Raw genomic sequence first — 20,669 nt, 5'->3', positions numbered from 1 at the left:
TTTCAGATAAATATTTTAATTAAGAACTTTATCCTAATCGCGTTCTTTATAAATAAAACTTAATTATAGTGAAATCTAAGTTAACATTTTGATTTAGAGAATTTGATTATAATTAACATTTTTATAAATGAAACTTAAGCCTTGTTCAATTCAAATGACCAATCAGTAAGTCATTTATAAAACATGTGTCTAGAATTCAACTTTTTGAAAAAAAAAGTCTTAATAATGGTGTTATATCATTTATAAAATAGCTAAATGAGAGTGATGACCATGGACGAAAACATCGGAATATATCATAAACCCGATGCAATATACGGAACAATTTTTCCCTTAATTATCGTTGACAAATCGGCGATCTGCTCATATTACAGAGATTTTTCGGTAAAATAGCTTATTAAATCGGAGCATTATCGCCACGTCAGCAGTAGACGAGCTGTACCACGATGGTGGTTCCTTATTAAATTCTCTAGCTTGTCGTACCTTTATGTATCTGATGTGGAACTACTTCTAAAGCAAAATCCTGGGCGTGATATGCGACATGGGATGGCTGCAACCGCTGCACTAAATTTCTTGTTAATTAAATAGAAAACAAATATAAATTTATAAATAAATTATTCGGGTTGGCTCGATGCTTGAGCATGCTTAAACAATCATTTTCAATATTAGGGTTAGACTTGGGTCAAGTTTTTTTAATTTGAATTCAATTTGGGTTGGATTTGAGTCAAAGTTCAAACAACCTAAACTAGACCGATTTAATGTCTTTATATTATTTATAACGTATATTATCTCATATAATAATACTTTTTAAAAAATATATATATCAAATTATATTATATTATATATCTTTCATTTTTTTAAGAAAAATATGTAACTTTATGTTAATTTGTTTTTTTCTATCTTAAAATTTTTATCCTATTTACTATTTAAAATTTTATATAAATAGATAAATTTTTTAAAAAAATATTATAAATGAATTTTGAATTATATAATCTGAGTCTAACCCAACCATTTATAGTCTAACTCGAATTCAGCCCAAATTTAGAAAAATGAAGTTGAATTGAGTTTTGGTTGAACGTCTTAAGTTAAAGATAGAGTTGAGTTAAGTTTGAGTTGATTGTTTCTTAATTAGGGTTGGATTAACCATCATCAACCTAACCAACTTGCCCAAATTGTATCTTAATCGAAAGTGGCCTCGAATAACCTCATCGGTAATTAGATAATAAATATGTACTTAGGTAATATAAAAAAATGAGTTTATTTATGCATTTAGCATAAATGAATTTTATTTATTTTTAAGTTACTTTTATTTGTTTCCTCTAAGATTTTGGCTATATACACTTAATTTTCATTTACTTGAAATTTCATTAAATATTAAAGGATATATTTAATGAAATTTCAAATTAGCAGGATTAAGTATATTTAGCTAAATCCTAATGGGATGCAAATGAAATTAACTCTCTATTTTAAATATAATATTATTATTTATAGCTTTATTAAAAATTAATATTCATATTTTTATTATAACTATTTTTAAGCTATAAAGTGATTTTATTATAATATTAGATTCCACGTTTGCAAAATTATCACTACATTATTCATTTAAAATGAGAAATTCAGAAATCCAGCCATAGCACAATCGACGAATCCACTGTCTCCAGTTAATACCGCTGCAAATCGCCCTCATCTCGATTGCAATTTGCAACCACGTCTCTGGCCACCGGCTATTGTCTTCTTTTGGGCAACTGTAGAACAAAAGATGACAGAAGAAGAAAAGGGTGTGGATCTGTTGAACCAATTAGAGCATATTTTGGAATCTGATCCTCTGATGTAAGTTTTCTTTTTCTTAATTTTTCTTTTTCTTCCGTGGTTGTTTGAACGGAATTTATAATTTTAGAAGAATTCTGAAGGGTTTTGGGATATTTTCCGGCATTTTTTTTTCCCTCTGGGTCTATTTGAATGTTGGAAGAGTGGGGAAGGAAGGAAGAAAAGGAAATGCTAAATTAATTAGAGAAGAATTCGTATCAAGCTTATGCCTCTGTTTTTCTTAGTGATACTAAAAAGGCTCTCTTTGTGTCTCGGAAGGGAAGGAGGGGGAAATGCTGAAATAATCGGAGAAAAGGAATTTCTTCAGCATTTTCATCTACTTCCCCTTATTCTTTCCGAGAACCAAACAAAGCCCAGATGTAACAGTTTGTATTTTTTGTGTCATTTCTGTTCTTGGACTGTCAATTACTTAAAATATAGTGAAAAATGAATAAGACCTATCCACATAAATTTAGTATTACTGTGGGTGGTTTTGTAGCTAAATTTTGGGATTTGCCTTTTTCATGCTTTGTGAATTCAGAACGTGGGATCGTACCAATTGTGATATTTCTTGAACAATGGTGAATATGTGAACTTATTTCCACAATTTGCTGCATCTTTTATAATTTTTAAAATACTGAAACTGTTAAGCCAGGTAATTCTATTTTTTATTTTTATTTTTGTTCTTTTGGCTCTCCATAATGCTATGGAAGATGTTTCCTGTTATGTTTTTGACTTTGATACTACTTGTGATACATATATCCTTTTCTTTAAAAATATAGCCTCTTCTTTCATTTCAACTTAAACTTCCTCATGGTTTTGTCTTCAAATTCCTGGTGGGAAAAATGCATGTTAGTGTCCATTTGGATACACTGCTTATTTTTTATTTCTAAAAGTAGAATATAGTAATAAACTCTATGCAAAAAGTAGTAATTCTTATACAAAAAGTATAGATTTATCTTATATCTTTAAAAATCACTTAAGAAGGTAGTAAAATTTTTTTGATACTTTAATTTTTTTTTAAAACAGATTTTAAAACCATTGCATTTTCAATGTAAACATCTAAAAGTTCTGGTATCTTATTTAAAATTAGTATTATTTTCTGACTTTAAAAATAGAATATGGGAAGTGTATCAAGTGGGCACTTTATGAGTGGAAATTTTCTGAAGTCTGTATGTTTCATGTGTGTTCATATCATCAATGTCTCATTTATATATATATGGAATTTGGAATTTATAGATTCTAAAAATGAGTTCTTCCAGAGAAAATCGTCTTATTTGCTTAATTTTCTTCTAGTGATGAAGTAGGGTTTATTCACCCATCCCAGTTTTTCATTCTGAATGAAGAGGCAGGTGGAGTCCTGCCCTCATCCAACCATCACTTGCTGCAATCAGAAGATGGAATCTCAAGTTTTTGGAATAGAGATCATAAGTTGGGCATTTCAATAGATATTCTTCTTCCATTGTACAGAGCGGCTAAAAATGCATTTATGGCAGCAATTGCACAATATAAAGCTCATGGCAACCCATCTGTAAAGGAAGAAAAATCTGGGGATGAAAATATTTCATGTCATCTTGAAAGCGAAGTCATGAAGCACAGCAGGGCTCTTTTGTTGCTAAGTAGTGACTTTGGCACTGCATGGAATTCCAGGTAGTTTTCCCCCTTCACATATTTGGCCCATGCAGATGCGTCTGTGTCATTTTCTTCTCAAATATCTGTATGGTGCTGATTTCATTTAATAGACGATTGACAAAGAAGGTCTTTGAGTGCTTGTATGACATTGTCTCTTCCAGAAAGTAATTCTTTCTCCAAAACATCCTTCCCCTTTTGTTTTTTGGTCCAAAATTATCTTTTCATTCGTCTAGTAATGCTTTATATCTGTTCATTACAAGTGGAAGCAATGTTAAACTTTCTGATTATAACATATGCTGTTTTAGAATTTTGATTTAGTCATGGCAGCTGTGTATTCTACAGAATGTTGTGGTTTATAGTACCATATGATCATTTTGTTATTTCTGATTGATCCTTTTTCTTTCTTTGTAACTGGAAATGGGACCATCAAGAATTAGAAATATTTCACCATGTTGCAGATTCTATAAGCTCAAGTGGCCAATAACAAGAATCTGAGAAATGGAAAATGTTCTCTATTGTAAATGTTATAGGTTCATCTGCAGACAGTAAAACCTGCTAGTTCATACTGGTTCTTGTTTTCTTTATTTCTTCTATCTTCTACCCCCCTCCCAATCTCTCTCTCTTTCTCTCATTGCTTATCCAATACTGATTACCGCTTGGCTTGACTGAAAGCTGATAGCAGTCTGTTTTAGTAGATTTTAGTCTACTTCACTGCTTCTTTTGTAGTCAATGCTCCTTCAGTTCCTTTCTTAATTTTTCAATTTATACAGATGTGGGAACTTTTATACATCAATCATTTCCTACAATAGTAATCATGTAAATTTGGTCCTTTTTTCCCATGCGCTATAATTGATTAACTTAGGAGCTGTATAGAGAGGAAAATGCCATGGGTTGGTGTTTGACTATGATAGGAAACATCTGATGCAGACTCTTGGTATTAAAATGAGCTGCAGATGGCTTTGGAAACTTCTTTCAAATGAAAATTGACATGCATAATTTTTGGTGTGTTTGACACAACAAAAATTGCTTAAATAGGAGTGACTTTGTGACATAGCTTCAGATGGAACTACGGTACAATATTGGAATTAGTATTCAAATGGCTGCCCTATGGAGAGTTTTAGGCCTCCATCTTAACAATATAGGTTGACCACTCTGGAATTGAGACCACAACCTACCTGGGCCTGATCCAGGCACTGCTTGGAGACACATTTCACTCTACTTCGTTGATCTATTACTTGTATTGATTGTGACACTTAGTTGTATCTTGTTTATCTGATCCAGGAAGCTTGTATTATCAAAGAAGCAAGACCTTTCAATGTTTATGGATGAATTCCTCTTGTCAGCATTGGTTCTTTCATACTCACCAAAAAGTGAACAAGCTTGGAGCCATAGGTAGATATTTTATCAAGCCTTCTGTACTGTTATCTTATGCTAAGTACTGATTACACATGTTGTTAAGGGTACCACCAGTGACATGCAGATGCAATGCTGATTATGAGAACTCTAATGGGCCCATCTTTCTTGTTCTTAATCAGATGCATTTGATGATGTGTGTGGTTTCATTTGTCGAATTAAGTATCCTGATTGTTTTATAAGTTGTATTGATATCCTTTCTAATAGTTAATTTTCTTGTAGTTAGGGTTGTAAGAAATAAACTCATTCTCACCCATGTACCAATTGTTGACAGACGGTGGGTGATCAAGATGATTGCTGGAAACTACACATATCTGCAAGAAGTTTTGGGAAAAGAATCTGAGCTGGTGGAAAAAATAGCCGAGGTTTAATTTCAGTTCAGGAAATTAAATAACTAAGGTTCAATAACTCTTCATTGTAAAAATAATTCATCTTACAATTTGTTGTATTGTTTCTTACAAGGATGCCATTTTTCTCCCAGAAATTTTGTTAACTTCTTTTTCTTGTCCTGCTTCTGGCATCATTTATGTATTTCTTGGGTTCCATATTTATCTTTCTAAATGGAAACTTGAATCTGGAATTTGCAGAAGAAATTTTTTTGATGTCCTAAAGGAAGTTAATATCATTTCCCGAAAACATTTACATGGATCACAAATCATAAAAATTTCCCACAAGAACTGGACTGGTGTTTGAGGTTTATTATGCTCCTGGAAAACTGGTGTTTTATTATATTTGAGTTTTACCATTGCTGTGGATTTAAGGTCATGTAATCACTACATATTGCCTAGTTCATTTGAGATGATGAAATTTGCATGAGAAATAAATTTACTGAATTGGACACATTCGCGGATAGAGAATAGAATATGTTCCAAGTTCAGTGTGTGTTTACCAGGCTTCTTAGGTTTAGCTAGCTTGTGCCTCTTAAGTTAAGATAGTTCAGAGACAAATGCAGCAAGGGCATCACCTACTATTAAGTCCTAACTTGGAATGAATCAAATTGTTTCTCTAGGTTGTCATTGAAAAAGTCCATGTAAAGTAATGTTGGAGTATGATTTTCTGGATTTACTTATTGTAAAGACCAAAGGAAACTTGAATGTCTTGGATTATTTAAGGAGCTATTTATAATTTTTGTTTGTTGATGCCCCTAACAAATTGGACTTTCTGATTTTTTATTTTATATTAATCTTTTTTATTTTTGAACTTTTCATGGTTCTTCATAACTTTTGGCACACTGCATTTCAATTTATCCACTACGCATAGATGATAAAGATTAGCGTAACCAGTTCCCAAAGTGAATTTGTTTCTCCTTTCTTTGCAGAAATCAAAAATGAATTACCGTGCATGGAATCATCGTTGCTGGTTGGTATTCTACATGACAGGAGAGCAGGTTAGATTTGAAAATCTTCTACTATTCAAATGTTCAATGAGCTTTGCGTTGTTATTTCAGGGCCAGTAAATCAAGTACTGCTTAGATAATAATTTCTTATCTGAGCTTTAAGATCCTCTGCTTCCACCAGCAAAATTATACCATTTATTAATTAGTCTGGTTCTGAACAGCTATTGTGCTGTGGGACATACTAATCTTGGAAATTCTTGTCTGAATTTCCTGATGTGGTTCTTGTGCACTAAATGGATCTAAATATTTGCCTTCAGGTTCTACATGAGCTCGATAAATCTAGAAGTTGGGCTGGGTTGCACGTTGCTGATAATTGTTGTTTTCATTATCGTAGAGTGAGTTACCCTTTGAACATTTTTCATGAGTTTCCTTTTTGGGCATCCAAACCTGATATTAACATATTAATGTTATATTCCTAAAAGCAAGGAGGAGAAAAGAAAAAAGAAAATAAAATGTTTAATTTTATCTTGTATAAATTTTAAAAAATATATATATATTTAAAAAGCAAATTTTAATCATTTGCAGCATTATATCTGGTTGTTATATGAACTTATCTTGTCTTAGGAACCTTGTTGAAGATGCATTCACAAAATTAATGTGCCTATGATTGCAGTAGTTAGCCTTTATGCATGTATTGCTTATTTAGTTAAGGTGGAGAGTTGGTGATCACTGTTGGTGTGCAGGTGGTGGTAGAAGAGGGGAATTAACTTAGCAATCTTTGTAATTTTTGTCCTGTTTGATCTCAAGGGCAAAGGATGGTGGTTTTATTGAGGATTTCCGAGTTAAAGAGAGGAATGTTGCGGGGGTAGTGGTATCTTATTTGTTCTTTGCAGATGATACTCTCATTTTTTGTGATGCAAGTAAGGAGAACTTGGAGTATTTGAGCTGGGTTTTTATGTGGTTAAGGCATGCTCGGGTCTTAAGATTAATTTGGAGAAAATTGAATTGATTCCTATCGGGGAGGTTCCAAATTTGGAGGAGCTTGCTAAGGTTTTAGGGTGTAAGGTGTGTTCTCTTCCATCCACTTACTTAGGCCTCCCCTTGGGTGCTCCTTACAAGTCTAGTAGGGTATGGGAAGGTGTGGAGGAACGGTTCCAAAAAAGGCTTGCTTCGTGGAAGAGACAATATTTGTCAAAAGGTGGAGGACACTTTATCTAGTTTGTCCATATACTTTGTCCCTTTTTGTTATCCCTAAAAGAATGGCGGCTAGATTGGAAAAAAATTCAAAGAGATTTCTTATGGGGAGGAGGGGAGTTGGAGAAAAAGCCTTATTTGATTAATTGGTCGATTGTTTGTTTGGAGAAGCTTAATGGGGGATTGGGTTTTAAAAGCCTTCATCTCTTCAATAAGGCTCTCTTGGGTAAATGGTCTTGAGAGATTTGTGAAGGAAATAAACCCTCTTTGGAAACGGGTAATTGTTGGTAAGTATGGGATGTAGGAAGGGGACTGGTGCACTAAGAAGGTGAGAGGGAGGTATGGTGTAGGAGTATGGAAGTCAATTAGAAATGGGTGGGAGGTCTTTAAAGATAAAACAAGGTTTCAGGTTGGCTCAGGGAATCGGGTAAAATTCAGGAAAAATAGATGGTGTGGGCTATAGCTTCCTTTAAGGATGCTTGGGTGGTAGATGTTTGGGATGGGGGTAGTTGGGGACCGAGGTTTATTAGACAATTCAATGATTGGGAGTTAGAGGAGGTTGATGCCTTATTCGGCGAGAGGTTGCATAGCTACTCCATCGGTTCGGGTACTTTTGATACCATGGTTTGGTTGTAGACTAAGGATGGTGATTTTTCAATTCGAACCTTTTACTCCTCTCTGGCAAGTAGAAGAGTAGAGCCTTTCCCGTACGGCACAGTGTGGAATTCTTGGGCCCCTATTACAACTAGCTTTTTTGCTTGGGAGGCAACTTGGGCAAAGACATAGGATCAACTTAGACGGAGGGAGTGGAAGATGCCAAATAGGTGCTACATGTGCAAGGCTGAAGAGAAAACGGGAGATCATTTACTTTTGCATTGTCCGAAAGCAAGTACACTGTGGCAGCTGGTTTGTGCTCTTTTTCACATTCAGTGGGTGATGCATTCTTCGGTGAAGGGGGTGCTTCTAAGTTGGAATGGTGTCCCAGTTGGCAAGAAAAGGAAAAAGGCTTGGAAAGTTGCTCCTCTTTGCATTTTTTGTTCCATTTGAACAGAATGAAATAGGAGGGCTTTCAAGGATAAGGAATGCTTAGATCAATCTTTTAAAAGTTCTTTTTTGTACCTATTTTGGGATTGGGTTAGAGTGTACATGGGGGGTAACATTACTTCTTTGATAGAATTTGTGGATTGGTTAGGTTCCCTGTAGGGAGCGGTTGTGTTATCGCCTATTGGTTTTTGTATATGTATACGTTGTGTATACCTTTTCTTTAATACAACACACGTTTTACTTATAAGAAAAATAAATAAATAAAGAGAATTCCGCTAAATAAGAATGTAAGATTCTTCAAAACAGGTATAGACCTCCAAATTTGCGCTAACCCAATAAAATATAGGCCCATTCATGCCAAAAGAAGAAGAAGAAAGTGATAAGAATTCAGCTAAATAAGAATGTAAAATTCTTCAAAATAGGTTTAGACCTCCAAATTTGCCCTAACCCAATATAATATAGGCCTAGTCATGCCAAAAGAAGAAGAAGAAGAAGAAGGAAAAGAAGAGGAGCGATGGAAAAGGAAGGGAATGAGTTGAATGGGAATGGAATGCCTTGGCTTGGGGCTGCAAATGGGGGGGGCAAAATTCTAAGATTTGAAAGAGAGAGAAAGAGGATATTAGAGAAAGGAACTTTCTTATTGGTGGAAGACAAGGAGAGAGTTTTTTGAAATTTTGAAGCATTTTCTGGAGGAAAGAAACTTTGAAAGGGGAAATAAAGAAAAGATTAAGGGAAATTGAGATGTAATTGATGAGAAAAAGGGAAGAGGTTTTTGAATTTTAAATTTGGTTGGTGCCTAGGAATAAAAGAGGGGATGGAGTATAAAAGAAAAATTGAAGAATTTTGAAAAGGATCTCTTTGGGACTCTTTGAGCATGTTCTGAATTTTTTGGGAGAGAGACACAGAGAGGGCCTTCACTAGGACTGGGACATTCAAGGGAAAGGAAGAATGGAGAAAGAAAGAGGGGAAAGGGAAATCCAAAGAGGAACCAAACGACAAGGGCTGCGACACATGGATCAGCCATCTCAGAATTATCAAATTAAGAGAGATATCTTCATCTTTATCACCAGTATATCATTTACCCTTCTGCAATTCAATTACATTCATTTTCTCCCTTGTTTCATGTCATTTGATGTTCAAAGTATAAATCCTGTGTCACAAGTGGAGTTAATATTGGACCGGATTTGGCTAATCTGATTTTACATGGATGATAACTAAACGATTTCATGCATTAACTCAAAAAATCAATGGAGAATCAGATTTTTTTGTGTCTATAAGAAAATCATGGAATATGGTTGAGAGAAGGTAACATGTCTTTTTTAGAGTTGGGAATTAAAGGTGAAGATATGATCTCCCATTATTTGGACTCAGAGAACCTGGATTAAAGCCATGAACTTTTGTCTACAGAAGTTGGAAGATCCTTGATTCTTGACCTTTTTAAAACTTCATGGCCAAAATGTGAAGGATGGTAAGGGTAGGACTTGATTTTCAAACCGAGAAGCAAGTTTCAATAACTTTGATTTTAAAAACTTCGAGGTTTATTCAAATCAGGAATAAAACAAGGATTTTGAAGCAAAACAATCAATCAAAAGGAAGAAAATGCTGTAGGGCCATTTTTTTAGCCTCAATGACCTTGATTGAACACTGTTGGGGTTGCTCAAGTGCCTTGAGAGGGCACTCAAGCACTTTACTTGGAAATGTTTTCACCATGAGAAACTTTGGAGAAGAATGCTTAAATCATTTATGTGCCATTCATGAAATCAGGTTAGGTGAATTAGTTCCATTGTTCCATCCAATTGCTTATATGATCCACCATGCTTTTATGGGAAAGCTTGTCTTGTTTGCAATTTTCAACGAAGTGTCTATGATTTAATTAGTTGAAAATCAATTTTCCCAAATTCATTAGTTGAGATCAAGTTGAACTAGAACTTAGAGGGGTGTCTTTATGTCTTCCCGATACGTAACCTGACCCCCCAACTTAACTTGGTTTGCAACCACTACCTTATTTTCCATTTTAGGAGTCATTTGGGGTTTTGATTAACTTCACAATTTTTTTTCTAAAATAAAAGGCATTTTCAAATAAAAAGGAGTCTCATCATCAAGTGGGGACCCATATGAAAAATGCGAGTTCACAAGGAAAAAAAAGCTTAAAGTTTGAAGTTTGAACTGTGGTTCTCCAAAAGTTTTTCTTTCACCACATAGTTATTGTATGTATTGCTTGATTGGTTGGGTTGGAGGGTTGCAGGCTTTGTTGGTGTTGTGGTGGGAGAGGGTGAGGGGAATTAACTGTATCAACCTTTGTAATGTTTTGTCCTCAAAATTATTAAAATACAGCCATGTAAGAACATAAGATTCTTCAAAAGAGAAAAAAATGCTTAAAGTTTGAACTACGCATGGATTATGATTTTTGAAGTAATCATAGAGTAAAATCATCTTAATATGAATCTTAAATGATTGCTGAAATACCTAATCCCTGACAATCTTAATTTCTTTGGATTTGCAGCGGCTAATGCTCAGAATTTTAGAATGCTCCTGCTATAAACAAGATCCAAATGCATCCTCTGGTTATAATATTGAAATTTATCGAGTGTGGAAGGTATAACTCTGGTGTCCTTTGGATCTAAAAATTGTTACCCTTTTGTCTGCAGTTTCTGCGAGAAAGCTTGCTCCATATGTGCATTCTTTTGTGTGTGAATGCAGTTAAATAGCAGCATTCTTTCAAAGTGAAACCTTTTCCAAACTTTTCTTTCTGCTCAACCATAAATATGCATTATGTACCTTTGTTTGGCCACACTTCTAATGGTTGATGGAATAATCATCTACATGGCATTTGGAGAAAAAGGAAATAGGAGAATTTTGACAAAGAGTTGCCCTTCAGTAAAATTAAAGCTCTCAGTTCCCAACAGGCTCTACTTATGGAGTAATTTGGACTTTTTACCCTTTATGATGTAATTTTTACTTTCTTGGTGTATGCTTTGCATGTATGTGTTCACCATTTTCTTGGCAGTGGAATTGTTTATTATTGGTACTACAACTTCCCATTTCTTAAATTGTCAAATGTGCTTTACATCATCCATTTGTCTGTTTTAAATTGTCTAATTTTGATTTACCACACTGCCTCTGGATGAAATAAGGGGTTCTGAAATTTGCAGAATACCTCTACCTCTCCCTCTCCCTCTCCCTCTCCCTCTCCTCTCTCTAATTTACCATATACACCTGCCATAGCTGTTGTTGGAGCTAAATAGTGTTATATATAATTCACTTCCAAAGTTACATATGTAGTAACTCTATTTTCCATTATAACTGTAGATTCTAATTAAAGCAAAAGATGCAAAAGTTTGTGCAGTGCTAACATTTATTTTCTTTAGAGCAACAGTTTGTCTTTACTACAAATGTTTGGCAAAATACAGAGGAAAAGTCCATTTTTATCCACAGTAAAAAATTCCTATCTATTGATTTGTGCTGGTGGTTTCTAGTTTCTAGTCATGCCGCTTCATGTTTGTACTACACATTTAACTATTGAAGTTTCTTTCAGTAATATCTTGCAATGTGTGTACCACAGGAGGAGCTTGACTGGAACAAAATGTTGATAGAGCGTTACATTGGTAGAGAGGTAAATGGTTTGAGTATTCATGTTTTTTATGTGTATATTTATTTTACATCCATGTGTTATCTAAATATGAGATGACTCCTTGTAAATCAGCTCTAGTTGATCTGAGAAAGGAAATTCATCCTTGCTTCATATCATATTTGCAGCATTGTATTAGTTCAATCATATTGATAATGTGTTTGAATGCAATTCTTGAAAATGAAGGAGAGTGGCCCCTCAACTTTGTTATTTTTTATGTGGTTTTACTGAAGTCACTAACCTAAGTGGCTCTTGATTTCGTTTTCATTTATTTAAAAAAATGGTTTGCCAGCATTACAATATAGCAAGATCATCATCTTTTACAGGGTCTCTGGCTTCATCGCCGCTTCCTCTCCCTGTGTTGGATAAAGCATTTTGCAACAGATGGTGGTGATCTCTCCTGCCATTCTGAGCTCAAAACTGATGCTAATCATGATATTTCTAACTTTTTGGATAATGAAATTCAATACGTTCACTCCTGCTTGGCAATTCCAAGTGATGACTTTGAAGATGTGGAAACACAAGCAGTGTTTTCTGCAACATACATATTGTGGTTGACAAAGGTAAAAGGGAATGTCTTCAATTTCCATAGCCTCCTTATCATTTAAAGGAACAAATAATTAGACTATTATAGTGGGTTCCTGACATAATTGTTTCATGTGCATTAGCAAATGTACGAGTGTGAAGGGATTGAGCTTCAACAGAAGCAGCTTATTAGAGGAGGAGAGCTGAAGATACTGCTGAAGAAGCATCGCCCAGAAAAGAGCTTCCTTTGGGATTCTATAATCTAAATTAGTGTGAGAGTTAAATTAAACCAAATTAAACCTTTCTTTCAGTGCCTCTTACCCTTAATTTCTCCTCCAAATGTGTTGTGTAATGTAACCAATGAAGATTTTTTTTTTTAATAACCGATGAACCTTTCATGGCCAAGCCTTTAAGATTCTCTATAGGGACCTAAAACCTCGGGGTGCTGTCTGCCCCGTAACAACCAGCACCAGGTTAACCAATGAAGATTATATGTGTTCAAATTATGAAATGATGACATTCATTAGCTTTTCTCATGGGGTCCCCCTTGTCATGCTAACTATTTCTTATTTCAATAAATTTTTGGTGATAACATTTTCTCTTCCTTTTTTTTTTTTAATTTTATTTTATTATTTTCTTGAAAAATAAAAATAATTTCACAAGGTACAATGGGGTTAAAATGTTATTAGGAATTTGGGGAAAACCAAAATCAGTATGTGATGGGATCATGGGAGTTGATAATTTAATTACTGTCCTCCTTGTTTTTGCCTTTGCTGTTTTGGTTCTGTCCATACTAGTCCATAGAGATGGTATATATGAAAGGAAAATATTATTCTTACACTTGTCTCTTTGGTTTGCTATTGATTTGATTGTATTTGATTTAGAAAAATAAATTTACTGATTACTCTTAACATTTTAATCTATTTCAAAAATATTTTAATGATTACTCTAATATTTTAATCTATTTCAAAAGGGCAATGGCTCTTGTCCGAAGATTGATGCAAAGGTGATATATTTTATTTTTTTTACTTAATTTTAAATAGAACTTTAATGTTTAATAGTATTAAGTATTAAGGTGTTTGTTTTTGTAATATTTTATTTTTATTAAATATTAAAATATAAAAAAAAAATCAATATGTTATTTTTTTCATTTAAAAAAAAATCAAATATTTTGATTTTTTTTTTCTATTTAGTAAAATATTTATAATAAATCATAAAAAATTAAAAAAAAATAACAAATAACTTAAAGTCTAAAAGCAAATTGTTTTGAGAAAAAAATTTAAAAAATATATACCCTTTCTAAATCTACCAGATGACTTTCAAAATTGATTTTTTAAATTATTGAAATAATTAATAAGTTCTTTCTAAAGACTTATTTTAAAATTTTAAGGTAATAGACAAAAAAAAAAGGTACACAATTTTCTTAATGATATGAGCCACTTACAAAACTTGAAATTAGAAATTACAAGAGGTGGATTCAAGACGAGTCACCCCACCCCTATCCCAATTCTATTCCATTTATTTAAAATAATTTTTATCTTCGTCTCATTAAAAAAACTAAACAATGCCAAGCAGGACAAGTATGTAAATTTCTTACACCCATCATGTCTTGCCATGCCTCTCATTTAACTTTTTTTTAAATATTTTAATTACATTAAAATAAACATATTTTATAAATAACTAAAATATTATAAATTTTTATAATTTATTTTATTAAAATTATTTTTTTTATTAAAAATAAGAATATAAAAAATTAATTAATTAATTTTATATATAATTAGGGCGAGGCAAGATAAGGTAATACCCAAACTCATCTCGAACCCATCTTAAGTTTAAAAAAAAAAATCTCAAACCTACCCCTAACCTATTTATTTAAATCTCATTAAGGACGGGATGGGATGGGTATTCAAAAATACTTGTCCCATTACTATCCCTACTTGAATTGTATTCAAATTGACATTAATTAATCATTTTTCATATGAAAAATATTTGGACAATCTATTTGTCAAACAAACCATTTTTACCTTTAATTTTAAATTAAAGAAAAATATATGAGAAAAGGGGGGAAACAGCTAGAGAGTGGAGAGGTTATTATTTAAAGATAAATAAATAAAGTTGTATTTATTTTAAGGAATTTCAATATTTTAAATCTTACAATTTTTAAGGAAGTTTGATGATTTGGGATGGGAGAATAAAAATGGAAATAAAGAAAAATTACTGAGAAGTATGAGAAAGGGAAATCCAAATTCTTATAAGAATTTATTTTGATTTTCATAAAAGGGAACTTTTCATTCATAATAATCTAATCCAAAGTCGGCAATGACTAGGAGATGGAATGGATTTTCCATTACTATTCCTTATTTCAACATTTTTAGAAATATTCATAGAGTATAATATGCAAAAATAGGGATGACAACGAAGGTAAATTAAATATCACATGAAGGGACGACACAAACTCCAAAAATGGACTTTAATATATTTTATTATTATTATTATTGAGTCTCGTTTGGTAATGCTTTTTAAAAGCATTTTTAGTTTTAAAATATTTTTTAAAGAAAAATAAAATCTTTGGCATAATTTAGTAAATATTTTTAAAAATTTTGAAAATATCGCTTGTAGTTGTAGTAATTCATGGAAAAAACATTTATTAGATAGTTCTTTCAAAAACACTTCATAATAAAACATTTTTACTAAAAACAATTTTTAAAAAAAATATGAAAATGCATTCTTATACTAATTTTTAATAAATAAATTAAATATAGTAATAAACCAAAAAAAAGAAAGAATGAATTTCTCATTCTAATTTTATGTTTCAACTTTATGATCAATCCTTTCAAACATGTCATTAAAATTATACAAAATTTTTAAATTTTTTAAAATTCATTGACTTCACAAATTCCATAACTTGAAACATAGAATTTACGAGTTTATCTAGAAAATCAATGAAAAAGTAAAGGTTAATCTTAATAGAAAAAACACACAAGAGGGCAGGTGAATTGGATTTTAAAAAATCTTTTTCAAATACCACAAATTCAAGCAAAAAAAGCACAAATATAAAGAGATAGGGTTAGAGGAAGCAAACTCAGAATTTATAGTGATTTGACACCCTTTGCCTATGTCCACTCTCCTCAAGTTTCTAATTGAGTAAGGGTTTTACTAAACTTGAAGCTTCAACCAAACTTCCAACACCTTTACACTTTGATTTTGACTTCAATGGGCTCTTTACATAATCTCTTCAAGTCTTTACCCACTTGAAACTTCTAACACTCAAATAACAAATTTGAATCTCTCAACTTAGCTCAACAATGGCTCAAATAAAACTCAAAACTAGAATGAATCACAAAGGTGCACTAAATAATATGCAAATGGAGATTTAATGCACCAAAAAAAGAATGAAAGCTTTTAAGACAAAAACAAGTAAGTAAACAAATAAATACAGGTGTTCTCTTGCTCATAAATGAAATGAAGCTCTTAATTTACAAGTTTCTAACCTAGGAAGCCAAAAATACCAAAAAGTAGCATTGACTGATCGAGTTTGGGGTCAACCAGTTAACTAGTCGTTGGGCAATAAATGTGTGGCAGGTGACCGTTAGTCCTCAATTGGTCCTTGACCAAGAAGGAATATCCCTCGGCCGAGAATGAAAGGTCACTAGAAGAGAGATAAGATTTTTTGCATCTCTTGACCGAACCTTGATTGGGAAAGTGTAACCGGTCGATTGGTACCTTAACCGATTGAGTCGATTAGCCACTGCCTTGACCGATTCACCTTTTTTTGGTTCGAAAATCTATCTTTTTATGTTATTTTCTCTTCTAACACTTAGATAAGGTCTTTAGGTCAATGAATATGCCAATTTTGAAATGATTTGCTTAAGGTTCATTTGATAAAAGTCGAGTTTAGATGAAAATGTTACTTTAATGCATTAACTGAGTTTTTAAAAATGCATGAAAAGATACGAAATCCTAAGTGCACCTATGCATTCATCTTACATATATTTCCTATGATTAAAGGTCTTCCAAAAGTCTTAATTTGCATCCATTGGGTCATTTTATAAATTTCCAAACTAACATTTGAAATTTTTTATAATTTAAACAAATTAATCACTTAATCATATTTTGTTATCATCAAAACATGATCAGGAGAACCCTTGAACTAACACTCAGTACAAAAACTAAGTTTATAAGAACTTATTTTAATTACTTTAAGTTATTTTCATTTTTTTTTTGGATTATTTTACAAATTTGTTATATAAATATAATTTATGATTGAGATAACCCATTACATATAAAAATTATTTTTAATAAATATTTAAAAATATAAAAAATGTATTAACAATATTTCAAATTTTTAAACAAACTTTTGCTTAGAAAAAAACATGATACAACTGTTTTCGAAATGAGTAGTATCTTTAAAAGGGTTTGGAAACACGCCTATTTTCTCAGCTCATTTCTCATTTCAACACAAATGTTTGTTACTTCAGAGATAAAAAGAAATATAAATTGTGGAATGCGGAGTGGTAGTCCACTGGACCCATGAGCTTTCTTTCTGGGCCCGAACATTCATTCAGCCTCGCACCACCCTTAGGCCTTATCTACAACATATGAATCGATATCCACTGGGATTCTATGTCAGATAATGGTGTCCATAACTTCAAACCTCTCCTCTTTATTTTCGATTCACAGGTACTTCCTCCCTTCCCTCTAGCTCTTTCTGTATACATCATCTCTATCATTATGTTCATGAATGCCTACTCAACACAACGCTGGTAGCTTAATGACTATATATTCCACTGATTTCTTTCCTCGTTGCCCTCCTTTCAATCCCCAATTGAAGCCCACTTCACATTCCCATCACACATCCATTGTCACTTGCAGAAACCCTAACCCTAATGATGGTTTCAACTCTAGAAACGCTCCAAAGGTTGGAGTTTCAGCCGAGGCCAGGCCTGCCCATCTGCAATCTTATGATTTTAGGGAGACCCATTTGATGAAACTCCTCAATAGGTCCTGCAAGGCTGGGAAATTCAATGAATCGCTCTACTTTCTTGAGTGTCTGGTGAACAAGGGTTACACTCCTGATGTTATTCTTTGCACAAAGCTCATTAAAGGGTTCTTTAATTTCAAAAACATCGAAAAGGCCTCTAGGGTTATGGAAATTTTGGAGTCACATACTGAACCTGATGTGTTCGCTTATAACGCAGTGATTAGTGGATTTTGTAAGGTGAATCGAATTGAGGCTGCAACTCAAGTGTTGAACCGGATGAAAGCTCGTGGTTTTTTGCCCGATATTGTTACATATAATATAATGATTGGGAGTCTTTGTAATAGAAGGAAGCTAGGGCTAGCTCTGAAGGTCTTGGATCAGTTGTTGCTAGATAATTGTATGCCAACTGTGATTACTTACACAATTTTGATTGAGGCCACCATTGTTGAAGGTGGGATTAATGAGGCAATGAAGCTTTTAGAGGAGATGTTAGCGAGAGGGCTTCTTCCTGATATGTATACTTATAATGCAATTATCAGGGGAATGTGCAAAGAGGGCATGGTTGAACGAGCCGCAGAGTTGATTACGAGCTTAACTTCTAAGGGCTGCAAACCTGATGTGATCTCATACAATATTCTGTTACGTGCTTTCTTGAATCAGGGGAAGTGGGATGAAGGGGAGAAGCTGGTAGCCGAGATGTTTTCCAGAGGTTGTGAGCCAAACAAGGTCACTTACAGTATCTTGATTAGCTCTCTCTGTCGTTTTGGTAGAATAGATGAGGCAATTAGCGTATTGAAGGTTATGATAGAAAAGGAACTGACTCCAGATACTTACAGTTATGACCCACTGATATCTGCATTATGCAAAGAGGGAAGATTGGATTTGGCCATTGGGATCATGGATTATATGATATCTAATGGTTGCTTGCCAGATATTGTGAACTACAACACAATCTTGGCTGCTTTGTGTAAGAATGGAAACGCCAATCAGGCTTTGGAAATCTTCAATAAGCTCAGAGGAATGGGTTGCCCTCCCAATGTGAGCTCTTACAACACAATGATCAGCGCACTGTGGAGCTGTGGGGATAGATCCAGGGCTTTGGGTATGGTTCCAGCCATGATAAGTAAAGGGGTTGACCCTGATGAGATTACTTATAACTCACTCATATCATGTCTGTGCAGAGATGGACTAGTGGAAGAGGCCATTGGGTTGTTAGATGACATGGAGCAAAGTGGCTTCCGGCCTACCGTTATCAGTTATAATATTGTTCTTCTCGGGTTGTGCAAGGTGCGTAGAATTGATGATGCGATTGGGATGTTTGCAGAAATGATTGAGAAGGGATGCCGACCCAATGAAACCACTTACATCTTATTGATTGAAGGGATTGGGTTTGCAGGATGGAGAACGGAAGCTATGGAGTTGGCAAATTCCCTTTTTTCTAGGGATGTCATTTCACAAGATTCATTCAAACGCTTGAACAAGACCTTTCCCATGCTTGATGTTTACAAAGAGCTAAGTAACTCAGAAACCAAGAAGTAGCATGCAATGATCTGCTCTGGATATTTTCCAACATTTGGAGGCTATTATGAATTTGGTCTTAACTCTATTCAGAATATTGTGTCATTCCTCTGTTTAAATATAATGATGTCTTCCCCAGATAGACAGTTGTAAGGGGCATGTAACTCAGGCTTGGGGTGCCCAAATCTAATCTTCATGAACGAGGTGATTTAATAACAAGGTATGGATTGTTCAAGTGTATTAAAAGAAAAGCATCGAAGTCTTGGTATCCTAAATTACAGACTGTCTGCTCCATTGAGTGACTGAAACATTGAATATCCAGAAGCTCTGTTGGAGAAAGAAGTTATCTAGCTGTGCTGAAGATGTTGCATTAATCTTCCATTTCTTCATGGGTTAACATGTCTGATAGATTCTGACGCAATGTTGCTTCTCCTTCGTTCTCTGCAACATGGAAGGGGAAGATCTTCCATTCCCAAGTAGATGTATGAGAAGAAAAGATGTAATCCATACTAGCTCCTGAAATTCTCAAAATGTATTAATGGGAAAGTCTGCAGAAGCTGTCTCCCATAGGCTTCTGCATCTGTAATCTCACATCCGGTCAAAATTAACCATGTATATATAACTGATACAAAGGCAAAACTCGCCAAAACTGAGTTTCTTTATTCCATCTGTATCTGTTTTTCTTCCATTAGCTACAATTACTTACTAGCTTATTGCCCAGTCCCCTCTTCCCAACCTTCTTGAGTACAATCAGAAAGGTCACCAATACCATTCTGCCAAAGTTGGCTTTGAAGTGATGAAAATTTAGGAACGAAGTTCTTTCTCTAGATTACTACTGAAAATTGTGTATAATATTTGATTCTCTTTTAGCAGCATTATTTTAAGACACCCCAAAAGGTGCAGAACTTGTTGGAAAACTTAAGAGATTTGTGGTGAATGAATGACAATAGAAAAAGTTTCTAGCCTCCAACCGGAATTTCCCACCTCAGACACGGTATTAACATGATAAATTGGTTCTGATTCATGAGATTCATGAAAATTCTTTCTACCTGCTCGTTCAAGAATATTGAACAATATCAAAAGGAATGTAGTATAGAACAAACCATCCAAAATATCCTCACTCTGATGACCCAGTCCATTTTCTCATTTAATCTTCAGTTCATGCAATGTGAAGGCAAATATAAATCACCAGAAAGCGGCCCATTGCAGGCATGGTAGATCCCCCCAAAAAATATTTTGAAAAAAAAATGAAGCAAAATTATTTCATAAATGCTCACATCTGGAACAACTATTCAGAGAGAAGATAATGCTACCAAATACAGTTTAAACTGATACGATTTTTCAGGGGACATCCCAATGGCTAATGAGTGGTAACAAATAAGGATCATCATTGGTCTATGTTTCATACAAATCTGCCAAGGTGGGCATGACCCAGAAAAAGTTGAGTTCTCCGAACAGTTCCATGCAGATGTTCCAGCAAGTATAAGAAATATCAAGTGACAGAAATTTGGTTGGGAAATATCAAGTGACTGAAATTTGGTTGGAAGATTTCACCTGAGCCATTTAATTAGTGAAGTGAATGTTAAGAACATAAC

The 20,669-nt window shown here is 33.8% G+C and overlaps 2 protein-coding genes across 3 annotated transcripts; both read left to right on the top strand.

Annotated features, from left to right (window-relative positions):
- The first annotated feature begins 1,587 nt into the window (after positions 1 to 1,587).
- On the top strand, positions 1,588 to 13,111 carry LOC100255283 (uncharacterized). Of its 2 annotated transcripts, XM_002268941.4 has the most exons (10): positions 1,588 to 1,827; positions 3,100 to 3,453; positions 4,717 to 4,827; positions 5,123 to 5,213; positions 6,167 to 6,235; positions 6,502 to 6,579; positions 10,926 to 11,018; positions 11,985 to 12,035; positions 12,377 to 12,613; positions 12,719 to 13,111. In XM_002268941.4, the coding sequence occupies exons 1-10, from the start codon at positions 1,757 to 1,759 to the stop codon at positions 12,839 to 12,841; spliced, it is 1,278 nt and encodes a 425-aa protein (XP_002268977.1). In that variant the 5' UTR covers positions 1,588 to 1,756; the 3' UTR covers positions 12,842 to 13,111. The 2 variants fall into 2 exon arrangements, with proteins under 2 accessions (XP_002268977.1, XP_019080208.1); XM_019224663.2 differs by lacking the exon at positions 6,502 to 6,579.
- A 3,909-nt stretch (positions 13,112 to 17,020) lies between these two features.
- Positions 17,021 to 19,784, top strand: LOC100255274 (pentatricopeptide repeat-containing protein At3g04760, chloroplastic). The gene has a single exon (XM_002266786.4). It carries the CDS (start codon positions 17,317 to 17,319, stop codon positions 19,093 to 19,095), a length of 1,779 nt encoding a protein of 592 aa, XP_002266822.2. The 5' UTR covers positions 17,021 to 17,316; the 3' UTR covers positions 19,096 to 19,784.
- Positions 19,785 to 20,669: the final 885 nt, after the last annotated feature.

This window comes from Vitis vinifera, chromosome 14 (assembly GCF_030704535.1).
Source record: "Vitis vinifera cultivar Pinot Noir 40024 chromosome 14, ASM3070453v1".
NCBI classification, from domain to species: Eukaryota; Viridiplantae; Streptophyta; class Magnoliopsida; order Vitales; family Vitaceae; genus Vitis; species Vitis vinifera.
Note: the sequence above shows the minus strand (reverse complement) of the source record. Positions and strands in the feature narration are given on the sequence as shown.